Here is a 15,865-nt window from a genome sequence, read left to right on the forward strand (position 1 = left end):
GTTAAAAGGAAATAAAAGTAATGCTTTGATGATGATCTTGCTTCAAGCAAAATCAATGTTTGATTAATGGTCACATCAAACCAAGTAAAATAAGCACTTGTACTCTCTTGTGACAGCTTTTCACTCCATTCTTTTTCCAGTCCCTCGAACAGTAGCAATCTCCTAAAATAAATAATCCCTCTCTCTCTCTGTGTCCTCATCATGAGAAGACTGTCAAATTCTGCATGCGAATTGACTGCTCAGCAGCTGCTAGGAAGAAAAGCAGAAGTGGGTCATGCAGAGAGCAGAGGAATCGAGGGGAAGAAGAAAAGCAACGGCGGTTATGTAGAATCAAAGTGAAGGGAGTGAGGAAGGAGGCGAAGGTAGGAGCACTAATCCTGGAGGACGAACGGGTTTAGACTTTAGGATTCAGAGTTCAGACTTCAAGCGGATGGATCCATCAGCGCAGAAGGAAGGCCGGGGATAACCGACTTGATTTGCATGCACCACTTTCGCACCGGGGTCATGAAACAGACAAATAGAGATCAAAAAGACCTTAACTGCTCTTTAGTTTTGTTAATATTTAACTGACGAATTTAATTTACTTCAACTGGAACCAGTGTAGAAATACTTTAAAAAAGCAAAAGCATCGGAGGGCTAATTTGCATGATGAGATGGATTAACGGGGTAATAAAAATAAGTAATTGAAGCCCTCTTCAGAATTCAATGACCGTATAGTTCGATTATTCCAGATACAATAAAAAACTATCAAAGGATATGACTTTATATTTGGGCAGATGTAGAAATTAAATATTGTGGTGCAGCGGCTAAAGGTAGCAGACGTAATGGAATGTCTTAACTGATCAGATTAATTAACATGGATAATCAATCATATCAGTACGCTATAATATGTCTGTGGTCTCTGGAGGTATTAACGAGTCAATGACACAAAATACAAAAAAAAAAGAATTAATTGTCTTTAATGATATAGGCTACATTTGTACATTTCTACAGCATATTTTCAGCAAGAACAACTAATTAGAAAAAAAAGATAGTTATACCTGTAACAATTGAAACATTGGATAAAATGTCAAAGGCCGTGAAATTAAATACGCAATGTAAATATTCTGTTCAGTATTTTTCCCATTAAATAAGAATAAAAAACATGTAATAGCTTGAACAATCAATGTGAAATATAAATTACATTAAAGCACCATTTCAAGGACGAGGATATTAAAATAAATAATTGGCCTTTCCTTATCAAGACAGGACAGGATGGTAATGAAAGGCTGTGCAGTCACTCTGAACACTCCTGCCGACCGACGTCCAAAGGTTCAACAAACAGTACAACGGGACACGCGGGACCCTTGCAGAGAACTCTGCCTAGAATATAAACATCTATAAAATTTGTAGGTCCATCGGCGACAACATAACAACAGGAACTATTGCAGGTGATGCGTAACTTATACGTCTGTTCTTTATGTATAATAATAACAACAACAACGAATTCCTTTGGAAAACGACCAAATAAAAAAAGGACAAAGTTGGGTTACTCTGTGAGAAGATTGTCAGATTTCTTGAGTGAAATCGAAATGTTTCCAACTGGGAGAACTCCCATTACAAATACATTGTACTATACCTCAATTCATTGAGTACAACTGGCTTAAAAACAAACAAAAAAACAAAAACATGCTGTAGTTTCTCACACTCACTCATCCACATAAGTACTCAAAAAGCAGCTGTTAAAAGCTGCCGTTCATGTCTTCACCCAGTAGAGTTGTCCGTGAGTGATATATATATATATATAAAACCACTTCAGTCAGGGTGACACGTTACTGTACACTGTTCATGCACAACCCATTTCATTAATGCACTAATGATCTTACTACAAATCTGTCACAGCACTACAACACACTTAACTTTGATCCCTCGAGACTTGCATGCAATGCACACACACACACACACACACACACACACACACTCGTACACAAAATGAGAAAAGATCCTACTGTGAGTATAAAAACGGGGGTGAACTGTTTCAACAGGTGCTTCAAAAAGTCACGAGAACATATTAAAGAAGGAGGCACAAGCTGCCTTTTTAAATCCCACCGATTCAAGTACCAACGGCCGACGCTGGTACTCCTCTCTACTGCCGTACGCAGTGTAGAAAAGTAATACAGCTATGTTACAGTACAGGGCCAGTTCAAACTCCTAGTCACAAATATATTTACTATTTTTTTTCCTTTATGCATCTTTTATGCATAATTTGGTATTCTCAGCAAATCGTAGTGGATATTTAATTGCTTTTAAAAACCATACAGTAGCTAAACACACTAATACGCTTGTTTTACATAAAACTCTGTACAAGCCATTCATACATTAACCGTCCATCAAAACAATGACCTAGAAATCTGTCAGAGGGCTTTAATAACTGGTGGACTATGAAGTACAGTGTTAACAGAAAAATGGAAGCCGATACTGTAAAATCCCTTCGTCCAAATGTATTCTGGGATCCAGTGACGACGGGGAGGGGGGGTACGAATCAATCCGAGTACTGGAGGTCTAAGTCTACAGTGCCGTCCGTCACCACTAACCTCACTCTCTTGGGTTTGGTGGCACCCATGGAGTGAGAGGACGGTGCGGGTCCATAGTGGGACGGGCCCTGGTGCTCCCCGGGCTGGCACGGTTGCTGCATGTCCTTCCTGCACTGTTCATCTTGACCCCTGAGCCCTGAAAATCCACCCATGGAAAAGGACCCTGGGTTAGACACCTGGGGTCCACAGGGCTCGAGGACCAGCCGCCCTTGGGTACCTGAAGGCTCCATCAGACAATGGTAGGTGTAATTTGTGGAGCCCAGTCCTGGATAACCCTCAACCCCATCCCTCAAACCCAGGGTCAAGGAATGATCTCCACTGAAGTTCAGCACGTAAGGAGGACCTTGACAGCCATATGGGAAAGAGGCCGAGGACTGAGTCTTGTTTGCTGGTGCTGGCGTACCAGAAGGTGTGCTGTGGGCCACTTGGGGATTGCTGTGCTGAGGCATCGGCGGAAGAGACGAGCCGAAGCTGAAATCAAAAGGGTCTTGCTGAGTGTAACAGGGCTGGTGTTTGTCTGAAGTCGACGGGTTGGATTTTTTGTCTTGGGGCGGTGGATACCCATCGGACAGTTTGCTAGGGAAGAAGAACGGTCTCGGCAGTGCTGACAGGTTTTTGTACGCCATGTTGGTTTCAACGCCTTCGTGCCTGTCAGAGGACATCTTACTTCTGATGAACGACTGGGGGAAAGAGGAGTTGGGTTTGTTGAAATGAGAATTGGACCTGCTGAAATTGCTGGAGGAACCAAGATGGCTAAAATCTTTTCCAAACCCCAGTACAGAAACATTGTCTTTGTGCTGACCGTCTGTACCACCTACTTTTTGACTCTGCTGGCTCCTCTCGATGGGACCTGGCTTGGCACCGAGTGTTCTGGATGAGATGATCGGGCCGCCAGCAGCCATGGCATCTTTACAAGGTGCACTATACAGGTTCGGAGTTGGGTTCCCCCCCTGATACTTAAGCACCCTGTGAATAACGGTTTTCTCATGGAACTTGAAGGGATTGTCGGGAGGATTGGGATTTTTCACAGTGAAGAGTTGAGGGGCGAGGAACTTGTTAGACATTTGGGATGGCGGGACGGATTTGTTCAAGCAACTCGGGGGCATTTCTCTGGCTGCGTTTGGCTGGATACTTGAAAACGACTGAGGCTTACATGGAGCGGTGCGGTGGAAGGGGCCTTGGGTTTTAAAGTTTGGCTGGAGCTTTGATTGACTGGTGCTCGCCCTGACGCTGATGGATGGCTGGTTTGATGTCACGGGAGCGTGACACGCGACAGAGGAGGGCGGGGCACCGAACACCCGAGGCTTGCCGACCACAGGGTAGGACTGGCTTCTGAGGTCTTCTCTGGACAGCCTCGTTCCTGGATTCTTGCTTAGAATTCGATCTTTAGCGGTAAAGTCAGAGTTGCCGAGAGCTGAAAAACTGAAAGTAGGGTTGAGTTGGATTCTGTCTCTGACGGTATCCTTCGCTTCCAATTCCACAGGAACGGAGTCGCTTTTGGAAGAAATTAGAGCTGGAAAGAACTGCAGATCTTCACTGGTGAAGTTATTCCCTGGACTGGGGGGGCCGAGGTACGGCGTCTCCGTCGCCCATGTATCGGACGGGCTGTGAGAGAGGGGACTGCTGAAGGGATCTGTTGGTGGATCAAGTGAACACAGATCCGATGGGGAAGATGGGAGTATGTTCTGCGGTTGATAATACCCCTCGAAGTTGAGACACTGGAAGTCCAGAATATCATCGCAGCAGTTTGTGAAGGTGGGCTCACCGGAAAGCATGTTGTCTGCCGTTGTGAATGGAGGTGACTGGGACGGGGGCTGGATGACACAATTTGAAGCGCTGGGACATGCTGCCGGCTTTTCCAAAGTCTGAGATGAACACAAGCCCTCGCAGAGCCTGAAGAGGCTGTTGTCAATTTGCTGGAGTGTATGACTAAGACTGCTGGTGGGCGTTTCGACGGGACCACGATTCCGTGGCCTCTCCAATTTGTGCCTCTGTTTCCTTCCCCCACAATTCATCTCTGGCCTTTCCGTGATTGCATCTGCTGGCGAGGACATCGCTTCGGGTTTATTGTCATTAATGGGGGAGGACAGGGACAGCGGCGACAGAGACAGGCAGAAGGCCGGCGGCTCCGTTTTCAGAAGGGCCGCGTTGCTGCTCAGTCTTTGCGACGGGAACTCTTCTTTGAGCTTGCTGATATCGAGACCTACTTTATTTTGTTTCCCTAAATATTGACCCTTCAGCTCTTTCTTCACTTTGGACTCTACTTTAAATTCAGTTTGTAAAAGCCCCCCTTTGCCGTCCACCTCCCAAATATCCTCAGTCTTTCTGCGGAGTTTAATTACTGGTAACAAAAGGCCATTTGAATCCAATTCAGGCTCCAGCTTGTGCTGGGACCCAGTTCCAAACAAGCAGCAATTCTTTTCAAAACGGTCCTCAATTTTGGTTTCTTTTCCTACGACGGACATATCAATGTCAGTTTTACAACTCTCAATTTTTTCTGTCAGCAGCTTGACTCCACCTGGAAGAAGTTCCTTTTCCAGCTTCTCTTTAGTTTCTACTTTGTCATTGGCCGTTTCACCGGCCACACGTGCGCTTCTCAGGTCTTTATCGGATTTAACATTCGATGATGCAACTGTGGCTTTCCTTTCAGTCAGCCTCTGACCTCTTCTTTTCAAATGATGCAATCGGCTCTTTGACTTCTTACTAGCGTGCACGTGTGCCTGAGCTGCCTCCATCTCCATGTTTAAAATCGATACCGAATCCATAATAGCTTTAAACGGGTCGCATGACAGCAACTCGTCTCCCTTTTCTGTTTTCAACGCCATGTTTCCCAGTCCTGCTCTTTGCATCTCCCACACTCTCCCTCTCCTCCTCTTGAACCGCATCTTTAAATCGATGCCTGGCTTCGTCTCGCCCAAACTACTCTGCTGGATTAATGTTTCCACCTCACTTTCCTCCTGGGACCTCTTCACAGTTGGATTCTTTTCAGGGCCCGTAGCTTTTTTGTCCTCTGCGAGTGTACCACCCTCTGGTGCTCGATCCTGATAGGGGTCGTCCTCATCTTGCCTCTCTACTTTACACTTTTGAACTTTCCTCAATAAATTGGCTCGCTGAGCTTCACTATCTCGGGACCGTAGCACTCGCCTGAAGCAGTTCTGCTTGCCGATCTTTTGAGGGTTTAACCTCTGCACTTCGGTTGTCCTCTTTCTGCGTTTGACCGGTCTTTTCCCATTGCTCCTCTCCCCTGAACACGGGACCGGCCCCTGCCTCTGCTCCGCCGGAGAATTCAGCGCAGTAGCTTCTTTGGAAGCTTGATCTGAAGCCAAATCGGAAGTCAAACCGTGTTCTACTTCTGTGGAGTCTATTTCCACAGAACTTCGAAACGTACGTTTCTTCAGAGGTATGTTGGACTGCGTGTGTGCCTGCGGACTGGTGTCTGACGGCTCTTTCGTTGAAACGAGTGACCTGTGAGGTAGTGGGGTAAGGCGGCTGGCCGGTGGGTCGCCGTCCCTCTGCGGGGTCTCAAGCTGCAAACTGTCCTCAATCGACTCAGTCTTCACTGTAGCTGCCACCTCTTTACAAAAGTGTCCCCTGGTGCTTTGCCTGGCTTTTGTTTTCGCAGCTCTAGGCTTCATCTTTCGCCGGCTCATAATCCTCCTCTGCATTGGACGGTGGTACCGGCCTCCGTTCAGTGCAGTCGATTCGACTTCCTTCGCGGCACTTTGCATCTTTTTAGAAGCAGGAGTAGAAAACAATCTTCCTACAACATCTCCCTGTAATGTTTTATCTATTATGGATTTATCTTTTCTTAAAATATCAGATAGCAAAACCTTCGCCTGCTTGATGACAACATCCTCTTCCTGCCTACTTGCCGGCCCTTTACCCACACTCCTCGCAATTTGTTCTGATAATTCAACAACTCCCTCCTCAACTATATTTTTAACACATTGTTGGTAATTTTCTGCTCTTGCTTTTTCATTGAGGGCTATTTTACAATCCGACTCTTTCACTTCCTCCATGACCATCTTACTTTTACATTCCACAACTTCTAGTTCAGCATTTTCCTCCTCTTTCTGCTCGATGTGCAGCTGCTTCTTCTGTATGTCGCCTCTTTCTTCTGGCGGCGCTTGTATTTCGATAACCTTGTCATCTCCCCCCGTCTCTGTGTGGGACAAACCGCCCACCGACTCACTTCCTTGTACCTTCTCTAAATGTGCTGCGTCGACGGCCTTGAAAAACATTTCCCTCACCCCTCCATTACCTTCAGCTGTGCAGGTATCTGAATTTCCTTCTCCCTGCCGCCGCTGAGATCTGGACACTCTTTTTTTCGACTTTACCGTCGGCGGCGGTGCGGTACAGCGGCTCTGCCCGGCCCTTCCTCTTAGCTCCACTCTGCCTATCCGGTCTTCGGGGACCTTTTCTGCTTTTACACTTGGCACGGACAACCTCGTTAGGCTGACAGTGAGGTATTGCTTTAGTGAAACCAGTGGACTGTCTCTGGCTCTGTTTGTTCCGTCTGCGGGTTCCATCGTGGACGAAGCTCTGGTGATCCGGTGCTCCGGGGGCTCAGGTGCTAGGTTTTGAGCCTTGCCGGCGATGCAGGGTTCAATGCAGCTGGACTCTTTGCTTTGACTCTCTGCTTTTTCACTTGCGTCTTGTTTTATTGCACTGCAGGTTTTGTTATTTTCGACGGGGTGAGAAACTGTCGTTGCGTTGGCTGGACCGCCGGACCCTCCTGAACGTGCGAGCGAGGTTTGAACCATGCTTCTGGTTCTTGAAGAGAACCTCTGGGGAACTGCCCGTCTCTGCACCACTCTGGCAGACGTCTCATCAAGGCCTGCGCTGCTGGCTGCAGGTCCACTTCTCTGCTGGACCGACGTGGAGGAATTTGGGGGAAGCGGCTTCACGTTGACCTCGCGGCTGTTACTTTCGTCACCATTCGAAATGAGCCTGTTGTCTTTAGGATTCCCTTCTTCCAGTCGTTGAAGATAAGCCCTTTCTTTGCTTTTTGGATCCTTACACTTGAGTAAGAAGTCCACCGAGTGGCGCCGTACTTGGATTCTGATGTCCCTCAGGGTGAATTGGGACAAAAGTGTCTGATACTGTTTCGATGGGTTCTTTCCTGATCGCCTGTGCTTCTCTCGTCTCCACTTCTTTGTTTCACTAAATTTTCTGTTCTTTAAGGCGTTTCTCCTCATCTGCTGGGTGAAGGAATTCCTTGAGGGGATGGCTGTTTGAAAGACAACAACAAATAAGCAGTTAAACTTGAATCATTTATTTTGCTAATGTGCATGTTTATTATGAGCAGTGCAGTAAAATTATGCCTATTCAATCAATAAAAAATCTGACATTTCTAATTAATTCAATGCATCTTTGGATTTTGTTTTGCTGCCCTCGACTCCTTGCGAGAAAATATAATGTTTCAGGAAGTCACGGCAACACAAGTTGAGCATTTAAAAATACGAATGGTCTTTTTAGGGACAAAAGTGCTTCCTCAGGATTATGCAACATTGCAGTAAACGATGAAACATGTTGCCAGATTACATGCTACATTGCATTATTAGGTCACACGGAAGCAACACAATCCGCTTCCTAAAACCGGCCCAAAATACCTTTCAAACACTGGATGACTAAATCACAGCGTCGTCAGAACCGTTGAACCCTCCTCTAGGTTTCCAAGAAGTGGACCAAAGTTAATCAGGGCTCTTGACTCACTTACACTGCATAAGAATATTAGGGTATGGGATTTTTTTCCTTAGATTAACAAAGCCTCCTGGTAAACGGGGAATAGATTGTGAAAAACTGCAGAATTTTGTTGCAACACGCAGGAAAATATAGTATAGTAAATTAATGTTGTTTTTCTTCCGCAGGTAACCATTGCATAAAAGTGATTTTTCTCTTCCAATTGTCCATTATTAGGAAAGCATGTACAGCACTGAGGAAATAGTTCAACGCGCATTTTATTAAATTATTCTTGATAATGGACACCCTGTAGTGCATTATCCCTCACTTAACATCTCACTCAGTGAATCAGCTTGATCTCATTCGAGGTGTCAAACAGCAGAGGTGGCAGCTGACCCTGAAGTTTAAAATTGTATTTGCATTATACAATTAATATTCCTATTGGTTGATTTAGCTTCTGAGGAGCTAAAAGGACTTTTAGGAAACAGGAAATGCCGCACTTCTGTTTGAATGAACTGACTTTGATATTGGTTTTGTTGCACAGCACATAGAATATTTAAGTTGTCACATCAGAGAAAATAGTAGTTACCTTTAAAAATACCTGAGTGTATTCCTTGTACTATCGGCCTCTTCTCTCTGTGATGACGAAGGTACCTCTCTCTCAGGCGGTACTTTTGCCCCAAAGGATCCTTTGTTTCTTCACATTCCGGCTGCTTCCCCCTGTGTTTGAAGTGACCCTCTCCATTCCTAAAGAACGGTCCGAATTACAAAAGCAAATTCAGGTGAAACAGTCCAAATGGATATGATGAACAAAGTATTCAGTGCACTAATAAATGATGGACACACCTCTCACAGGTGCAGCATTCACACATTTCATTGCCTTCCCCGAAAAAGCTGGCACCATAGTAACACGTGATCTCCTCCCCAGGTGAGATTGGTCGAATCGCTTCGACACACGCAATATTCTTCTCCCCGGGGACAAACTGGGCGGGTTAAAAAAAAGAGACAAAGACAAAAGGTTGGTTGGCCCATGGGACACATCAACACGAAGCAGTTAAACGTAAAGAGAGTGCAATTCTGTCTCTGAAACACGATTCTCAATATGTCAAAATGTCACAATGATAGTTGTTACTAGATTTGGACAGAGTTGTACAACAATCACATCTAACCGTCAAACGTCTTTAGTGTAGGTGATGAATAAACATGGCTGTTTACCTTGCAGTTTGGTTTGCAGTCTTTATCGCAGAAGAACAGGCAATGGAAAAACAGATAAAAGATTCAAATGATTAGAATCAAATCCAAGCAATGAATTGTGTCTTTTGTTGATCAGCCGGCATGTGACAAAGTGTTTAGCAAAAGGCTCAAAGGCTCAACTGGTTAACTCCGAAACATTATGAAAAGATCTTGCCTGAAAGCAGCTTCTTAGTGGACGCAAGAATTAATGTTAACTCACATTTCCGTGGACCTTTCGCACACATTACAACTATGAAGAGCTGGCTGCTTTTGCTCATCTGTAGAAATTAATTTCGTAGATTGTTTCCTTGGATGTCTTGTTTTTTCAGCCCTAATCTCAAAACATATTAAATCAATTGAAGATTAAGAAAACCAGAACACTTTTAAAAAGCTAAAACCAGTGAAGTTTCGCCAAATCAATTTATCATGGACTAATTTCCTGCTGATCAACACGTGGATTAATAAATTATTCATTTCAGCTCTACACTGGGCTGTTTAGGATTCGTGAAAGTATTTAAGTATTTTAATTTATTAGAATTATTTATGATCATAAAAGGTATATTTTCTTAATGCTGAATTAGTTTCTGATACATTTGCTACTAATGCTGCAGGGAACTTGTAAGAGTCTTCATGCAATGAAAGATGAAAGACAATTGCTGAAGTCCTTAATACACAAAGTAGACTTAGTCTTGTTAATTAATAATAATGAAGTATTTTTATGATTTTTGAAACAAATTGGCCTTTTTGGAATTTGAAATTTCAACTATTTAATTCAGTAACTTAACAATTGGTCGTAGCTTCAGATATACCAGAAATTTGCTGATGTTTAAACAACAAAAAAAACTAAATAAAATGCTTTATTAGCACAACCTAATGGGCAAAATAGGTTTTCCTTGTTTAGAAAAGAAACGCTGATGGAACTCAGACGTTGTGCGTCACACTTACACAGGACTATCTCTCATAGATGGAAAGTAACTTAATGTTAGGAAAATTCTAATAATGTCTCGTCTTGGTTCGTGACCCTTTGAATGAACACAGTCTTTTAAGATAAACAGACGTTCAGGATGATTTGTGAAAGAGGGTCTGGTTTCCCAAGGAACTCCTGTTGTAAGTTTCATTGCCTAAGTGTAAACAAAGTGTTGTCTTTCATCTCCATTAATCATGAACGACAATACCACCTATTTTTAGTGTGGAGGTGACCAGTGGGAAATGATCCTGCCCCCCCCTCTACTGAGGAGAAGCTCAGATGTTTGTTCCCTTTGAGTAGATGACTCAAAGTTGTAGGAGGAAATCTTTGAGGAGCCTTGACCCATGACTTGTATTTGTTTCAGCTCTGCGTCACGCTTGCAGCCATTTAATAAGTGTCCTGTTCAATGATTTTACACCGGTGTCGAGCAACATTTTTCTAACACTGACAAAATAACTGGAAATCAGTTTGCGGTTGATGGGAGATTTGTGTTTTGAAAATAGGTTGTTTTTTTCTTGCTAATTGGATTACTGTGTGTGTGTGTGTGTGTGTGTGTGTGTGTGTGTGTGTGTGTGTGTATGTGTGAGAGAGGCTGTGTATGTGCGTGTGTGTATGTAATTGTGTGTGTGTGCGCACACGCTGGCAAAGAATGAGTAGTGTATGACAACAAGCTCACCGTGGTTAATGAAAGCTGCCGGGCCAAGCCAGAGCTGAGTGCAGCGCTTGCGTGTAGAATACATCACGCTGAAGTCATTGACTCCTGCCCTCAACACCGTGCCGTCAGCGGGGCTCAGCTCCGCTATGCAGCCGAGCAGGACCTCCACCCGCTCTCCGGCAAACCTACGGAGCAACAGGTCAAGTGTCACATAGCTGCAATTTAGAGAGTCACACGCAGCCACGGAAACGTAGCCGCCATTGTTCCGCATCATGCAATCGCGACTAATCGGATGCGTGAGTGATTACCATTGCCTCGTGGAGGTAATCTTTGCTCCGTTGGTCTCTGAGGAGTATCGGTCGCAGGACTCTATCTTGATACCGTTATCTAACAGGAAGGCACTGAGGTAACGGTACACCTGCAGACATCATAGATGTTTTGGACTGTGTTCTCACACTCACTCAAGTGAAACAAAAAAGGGGAGACCAAAGTTTTATGCATTTCATTTGTGATTATTTTATATCTACATAGATTTCTAAGCTTATCCATCAGCTTACATGTTGTCTCAGCAGCTCCTGTCGATGGCTTCCCAAAGCAATAAAGTAGTCCCCAGCTGGTTCACCCACGGTCAGCGCCTCAAACGTAGCATTGAAGTCATGCGTACGCTGGAAGCGCAACAGGGTCTCTTTCAGGTTACCCCAACGCCGGATCTCTGGCCGGGGACTAAAGAGGACGGAGGGTAGAAGTTGGCATATTAGAGGAGCAGAAACAGTCAGAGGACAAGATCTAATCCCAGTCAGTGTTAATCTAAAGTGGGTTTGTATAAGGATCCATTTTTTATCTTCAATTTAGGATAGCAGACAAAATATATGTTATCTGATGCCGTGGCAGGATATTTAGATGCACACTGCCCACACAGCTGTGTGTATTTAGCACACATTCTGCTTACTGACACAAATACATAGTTGTTTTTAAATGACTAATAATCAATTATCATCAAATAGTACATTTTCCTTATGTCACGTCCCGCGTGCAGGTGGACAGAGCAAAACGCGCTGGAGGCAGATAGCATAAATCTAGATGAATGCGATCGAAACAAACTAATATTGGTCTGACATGTGAATAAGGAGGCCCAGCACGAGTATCTACTTTATTATTTTATCAAGCGTCTTAAATGAGAACATTTGCAAAGCAAAGCAGTGCTTTGCCGTACATGATGGTAAACTCAATATGTTTGGCGCATTTGGATTATTGGTCACGTCACGTTTTTCTGTGCAGGTAATTTTTGGAGGGTAAATGATTATTGTCAGATTAATTTAGTAGGGAAAAAAGTTTGTAATAACCAAGCAGGATTCATTAATAACCAATTGTTTGAATACCAATGGGATCGCCCGTTAACTCTGACGTTGATCGAATCCATGTCTTGAGTGACAGCTTACCTGATGTTCATCTTGTGGGTGCTGAAGCCCAGCAGAGGGTCCAGCACCAAGCCGGTGGCCAGGTCATCGGTCTCACACAGCTCCTTCACACTCATTCTAGTGCATCCGTCCATTGCCTCCCACCATCAGCATGCTACAGTCACAGTATCAAAGCAACGCTATAACAACAACAACAACAACAACAAACCTCAATCATCCATCAGCTGTGCAGCGTAGCGGAGCCAGCCTGCAATTAACATTAGCGCCAGTCGCACTTGTTTAAGTTAAAGTAGGCTTTCAACCCCTACGATGCAATGCATGTTTCATTACTTACTCGATATACTGCAATAATCAGTTAATAACGACGCTAAGTTAAAGTTCGGAATGTGACCTAGCGTACATTAGCTCACGTAGCACATTAGCTCGCTGGGACAATATGCAGTGTTATCAGCTGAGGGAAGAGGCTAACATTATGGGAGCACTAGCAGCTACCGTAACATGAACTGCATCAGATAGTTGTCAAACTGTGAAATCATATGCATTCGCGGTGATGCATACAGGCATTTTGTTTTTCGAAAACGTACCTGGGAGTCTTTTGTATTCAACGAAAGCGTCGCCAGGAAGACAATTTTTTCGCAAGATGCCCGTTGCTTTGGCAGGGGAAGTTAGCCTAGCAACACAAGCACCTAGCTTACCGCCGTCTTGCAGGCTGCCGCGTAGAAAAATGGAGTCCTCCCCCGTCACTTCTGGAATTTGTTGGTTTGTTGACAACTGCTAATTATAAGCTTAATTAGAACATGCAGAAACGCGCCACAAATTACGACAAGTAAGCTTTAAAATGGATATGTTATGTAGGTTGCTAACTAGCTTTGCACAACGCTCTTCTGATAGCAAAAGTTGATCGGCAATCTCCGCTGCAACCGAACTAGGATGGACCACGCCCACGTACAACGCTATTGGCTGAGGTCAAGGTCAATTTTCATGTTGATTAGTTTTAGGCTCTATCATTGGTCAGATCCTTTATGGGTGGGGCCGAGTATTCAGATTTACTATGTTGGGACAGAGGAGAGCTGAGTATTTACTTCAGTGAAACGGATCTTTCTCAAACCCAGTTAACTCCGTCGGGCGCATTTGTTTCTCACGCACGTTATTACGACAGAGCCCTCCTTACGCCATGCCGTTGTCTCCATGCTAGATATTCTGGTATATTGGAATCGGTTTGTTGATAATGTGAATATCAAAAGACTGTGTATTATCATGACATTTTGTTTGGGAATGTGTTTCCTTCAAAAGAGAAGCAAATTGTTTTGATGCATTTGATTTTAATTTTGGATTTAGTTTTATTAATAATTAAATGGCCACGGATCGGATTGTGGGACAGTTTGTATTTCCATTATTCGTGTATTACTCAACGTCTGTTTCAGAGAGGTACAATCAAATTTGAGGCAATTTGTTACAATCGACAGACATTAATAAAGGCTTGAGCGATTAGATTTTTTAAGAATCAGTCAAAAGTCGTAATTTTTTTGCATTAACCAACTTAAACAAGGGTTTCAACTGCAAACCTGATTGCTCCTGTGTTTGTCAAATAGTGTTTGTCATAAATATTTGTGAGATTTTGAGTGGTTCTCTAGTGTTAATTAAATTATATTAATTAAATTTACATTTTGGTTCTGCATTAGTGTCAATAGTAGTAGTAGTAGTAGTCAACCAGTTCAGGATCTGTATTCAAATTTGAATATTTTTAATACATTCATGCTTGTAAAGTTAACAATGATACTATTTGAATTAAGGTACATTTTAACCTGCCTATAAGAAGAAGAGGAACAATCAGTGTTCAAATCTGCTATAAATGAAGTGGAAAACAAGCAATGCTTGTGCTACTGTATATTTGAAAAAGCGTTAACAAACAACAACAACTAAGAACTAAAAGTCACACAGACTCTAGAATCCAGTATCGTAATATACATTTATCTGTGTTTAGCCTCCTGTTATCACCAGTCGCACAATGTTCAGCTTTCTCTCTGCAAACATCACATTTGATGTTGCTTTCCAGCAAAGTCTCGTACGAAAGTCTGATTCACGAATCAAAAGGAAGATGAACGAGGTGACATGTGGTGACTTTGCTGTAAGGAATGTCGGGGTCACCCTCAAAGATTGCACGTCATAAATATGCAGAACTATTCCAGAGAGGATGGCAGTAGCTTGTACCTCAGCAGCCTGTAGCAGTAGTACTTTCTGTTGGAATACCTGCAGGTATTCCAACAGAAACTACAACTGCTTTTTGTTATCTATGAATTTGGTGCTACAAAAACGCTGTGGCTTATCAGAATGCATGATTACTATAAATATATCGTGTTTTCTATTTCAAGCTTACAGAACATAGTACTAATCTATAAATAGATAAAGGTCATATTAATGCATATGCAGATTCCAAAGACATGTATGCAGTACATTGTTAGAAGAGGCAGGCAACATGGTCCACGTACTGCGTCTCATTTTGAGTCTGTTTGTGTGCTGCCAGAGCCAGGTGACATTTAATAATTAAATAAGCAAATGCAACGAAGAGGGATGAAGAGGTCGCCCCTTCTGCTGACTCACGCAGAACCGTTCGACACAAAGTAGAGGCAGCCTCCGCAAAATGAGAGGAAGACTCGGCGCCCTGTGCCAATGTGCGAGTCCCTCTAACAGCATGTACACCGTGTCACATTGCAGTCTGACGTATTTGAAAAGAAAACCAGACACAAATATACAAATTCTATGTTTTATTTTTTATCTTATTACAGAGACAAATTGTGATTTATTTGAAAACAAATGAAATGCAAATTAAAAAATACTGTTAATTTGTTGTTTCTTTCGTCGTAATCTACTCATTTCATATGTACCCAGCAACAGTGCATGGTGCAAGCATCCCTGATTGATTAAAAATCCTAAGCAGCTTGCAGTGTCTAGCCTTAAATCAGTAAAAACAGAACAAAATAATGTTAAAGACCAGATTCTTAAAGGTAATAACAGTATATAGTGACAGATGTTGTAAGCAGAGATTTATACAGCTATGAAAATGAGCATGAGATTGGCCCTTTATTGGACCGTTTATTCAGAAGACCGAGATCTACAAGTTCCATAATGTTTCAACACTATACGTTATCTTTTACAGGAGCTGCTTCCTTGTTTTTAATTGTTGAAGACAACAAATCTCACGGCGCTCAAGCTCCAAAAACAACATACATTTCTGTACATTTTTAGATTGCTTTGCACACCGTCAACTTCATCCACTAAAAGGTGGACCTGCATTACAAATCAAAGCCAAACGACCTCCAGAGCAGCAGATCCCTCC

General features: G+C 43.3%; 1 protein-coding gene across 2 annotated transcripts; it reads right to left on the reverse strand.

Annotated features, from left to right (window-relative positions):
* Positions 1-935: 935 nt before the first annotated feature.
* Positions 936-13,464, reverse strand: kmt5c (lysine methyltransferase 5C). 2 transcript variants are annotated; one of them, XM_040190985.2, is made up of 9 exons: positions 13,113-13,464; positions 12,550-12,682; positions 11,668-11,833; positions 11,419-11,528; positions 11,132-11,295; positions 9,471-9,490; positions 9,102-9,238; positions 8,857-9,002; positions 936-7,803 (listed from the first exon to the last, which is right to left on the reverse strand). In XM_040190985.2, the coding sequence occupies exons 2-9, from the start codon at positions 12,660-12,662 to the stop codon at positions 2,522-2,524; spliced, it is 6,138 nt and encodes a 2,045-aa protein (XP_040046919.2). In that variant the 5' UTR covers positions 12,663-12,682; positions 13,113-13,464; the 3' UTR covers positions 936-2,521. The 2 variants fall into 2 exon arrangements, with proteins under 2 accessions (XP_040046919.2, XP_040046918.2); XM_040190984.2 differs by having other exon boundaries at positions 8,845-9,002; positions 13,113-13,458.
* Positions 13,465-15,865: the final 2,401 nt, after the last annotated feature.

The sequence above is a fragment of the Gasterosteus aculeatus genome, chromosome 11 (genome assembly GCF_964276395.1).
Source record: "Gasterosteus aculeatus chromosome 11, fGasAcu3.hap1.1, whole genome shotgun sequence".
In the NCBI taxonomy this organism is placed as follows: Eukaryota; Metazoa; Chordata; class Actinopteri; order Perciformes; family Gasterosteidae; genus Gasterosteus; species Gasterosteus aculeatus.

What these genes read in the sequence shown, in the direction of transcription:
- kmt5c (XM_040190984.2), bottom strand. Translation starts at nt 12,662, where the DNA reads ATGGACGGATGCACTAGAATGAGTGTGAAGGAGCTGTGTGAGACCGAT. An exon ending in ACCCACAAGATGAACATCAG is followed by an intron (nt 11,834 to 12,549) that starts GTAAGCTGTCAC and finishes CGTCCTCTTTAG; the next exon opens with TCCCCGGCCAGAGATCCGGC. An exon ending in GGCAGCTTTCATTAACCACG is followed by an intron (nt 9,491 to 11,131) that starts GTGAGCTTGTTG and finishes TCTGCGATAAAG; the next exon opens with ACTGCAAACCAAACTGCAAG.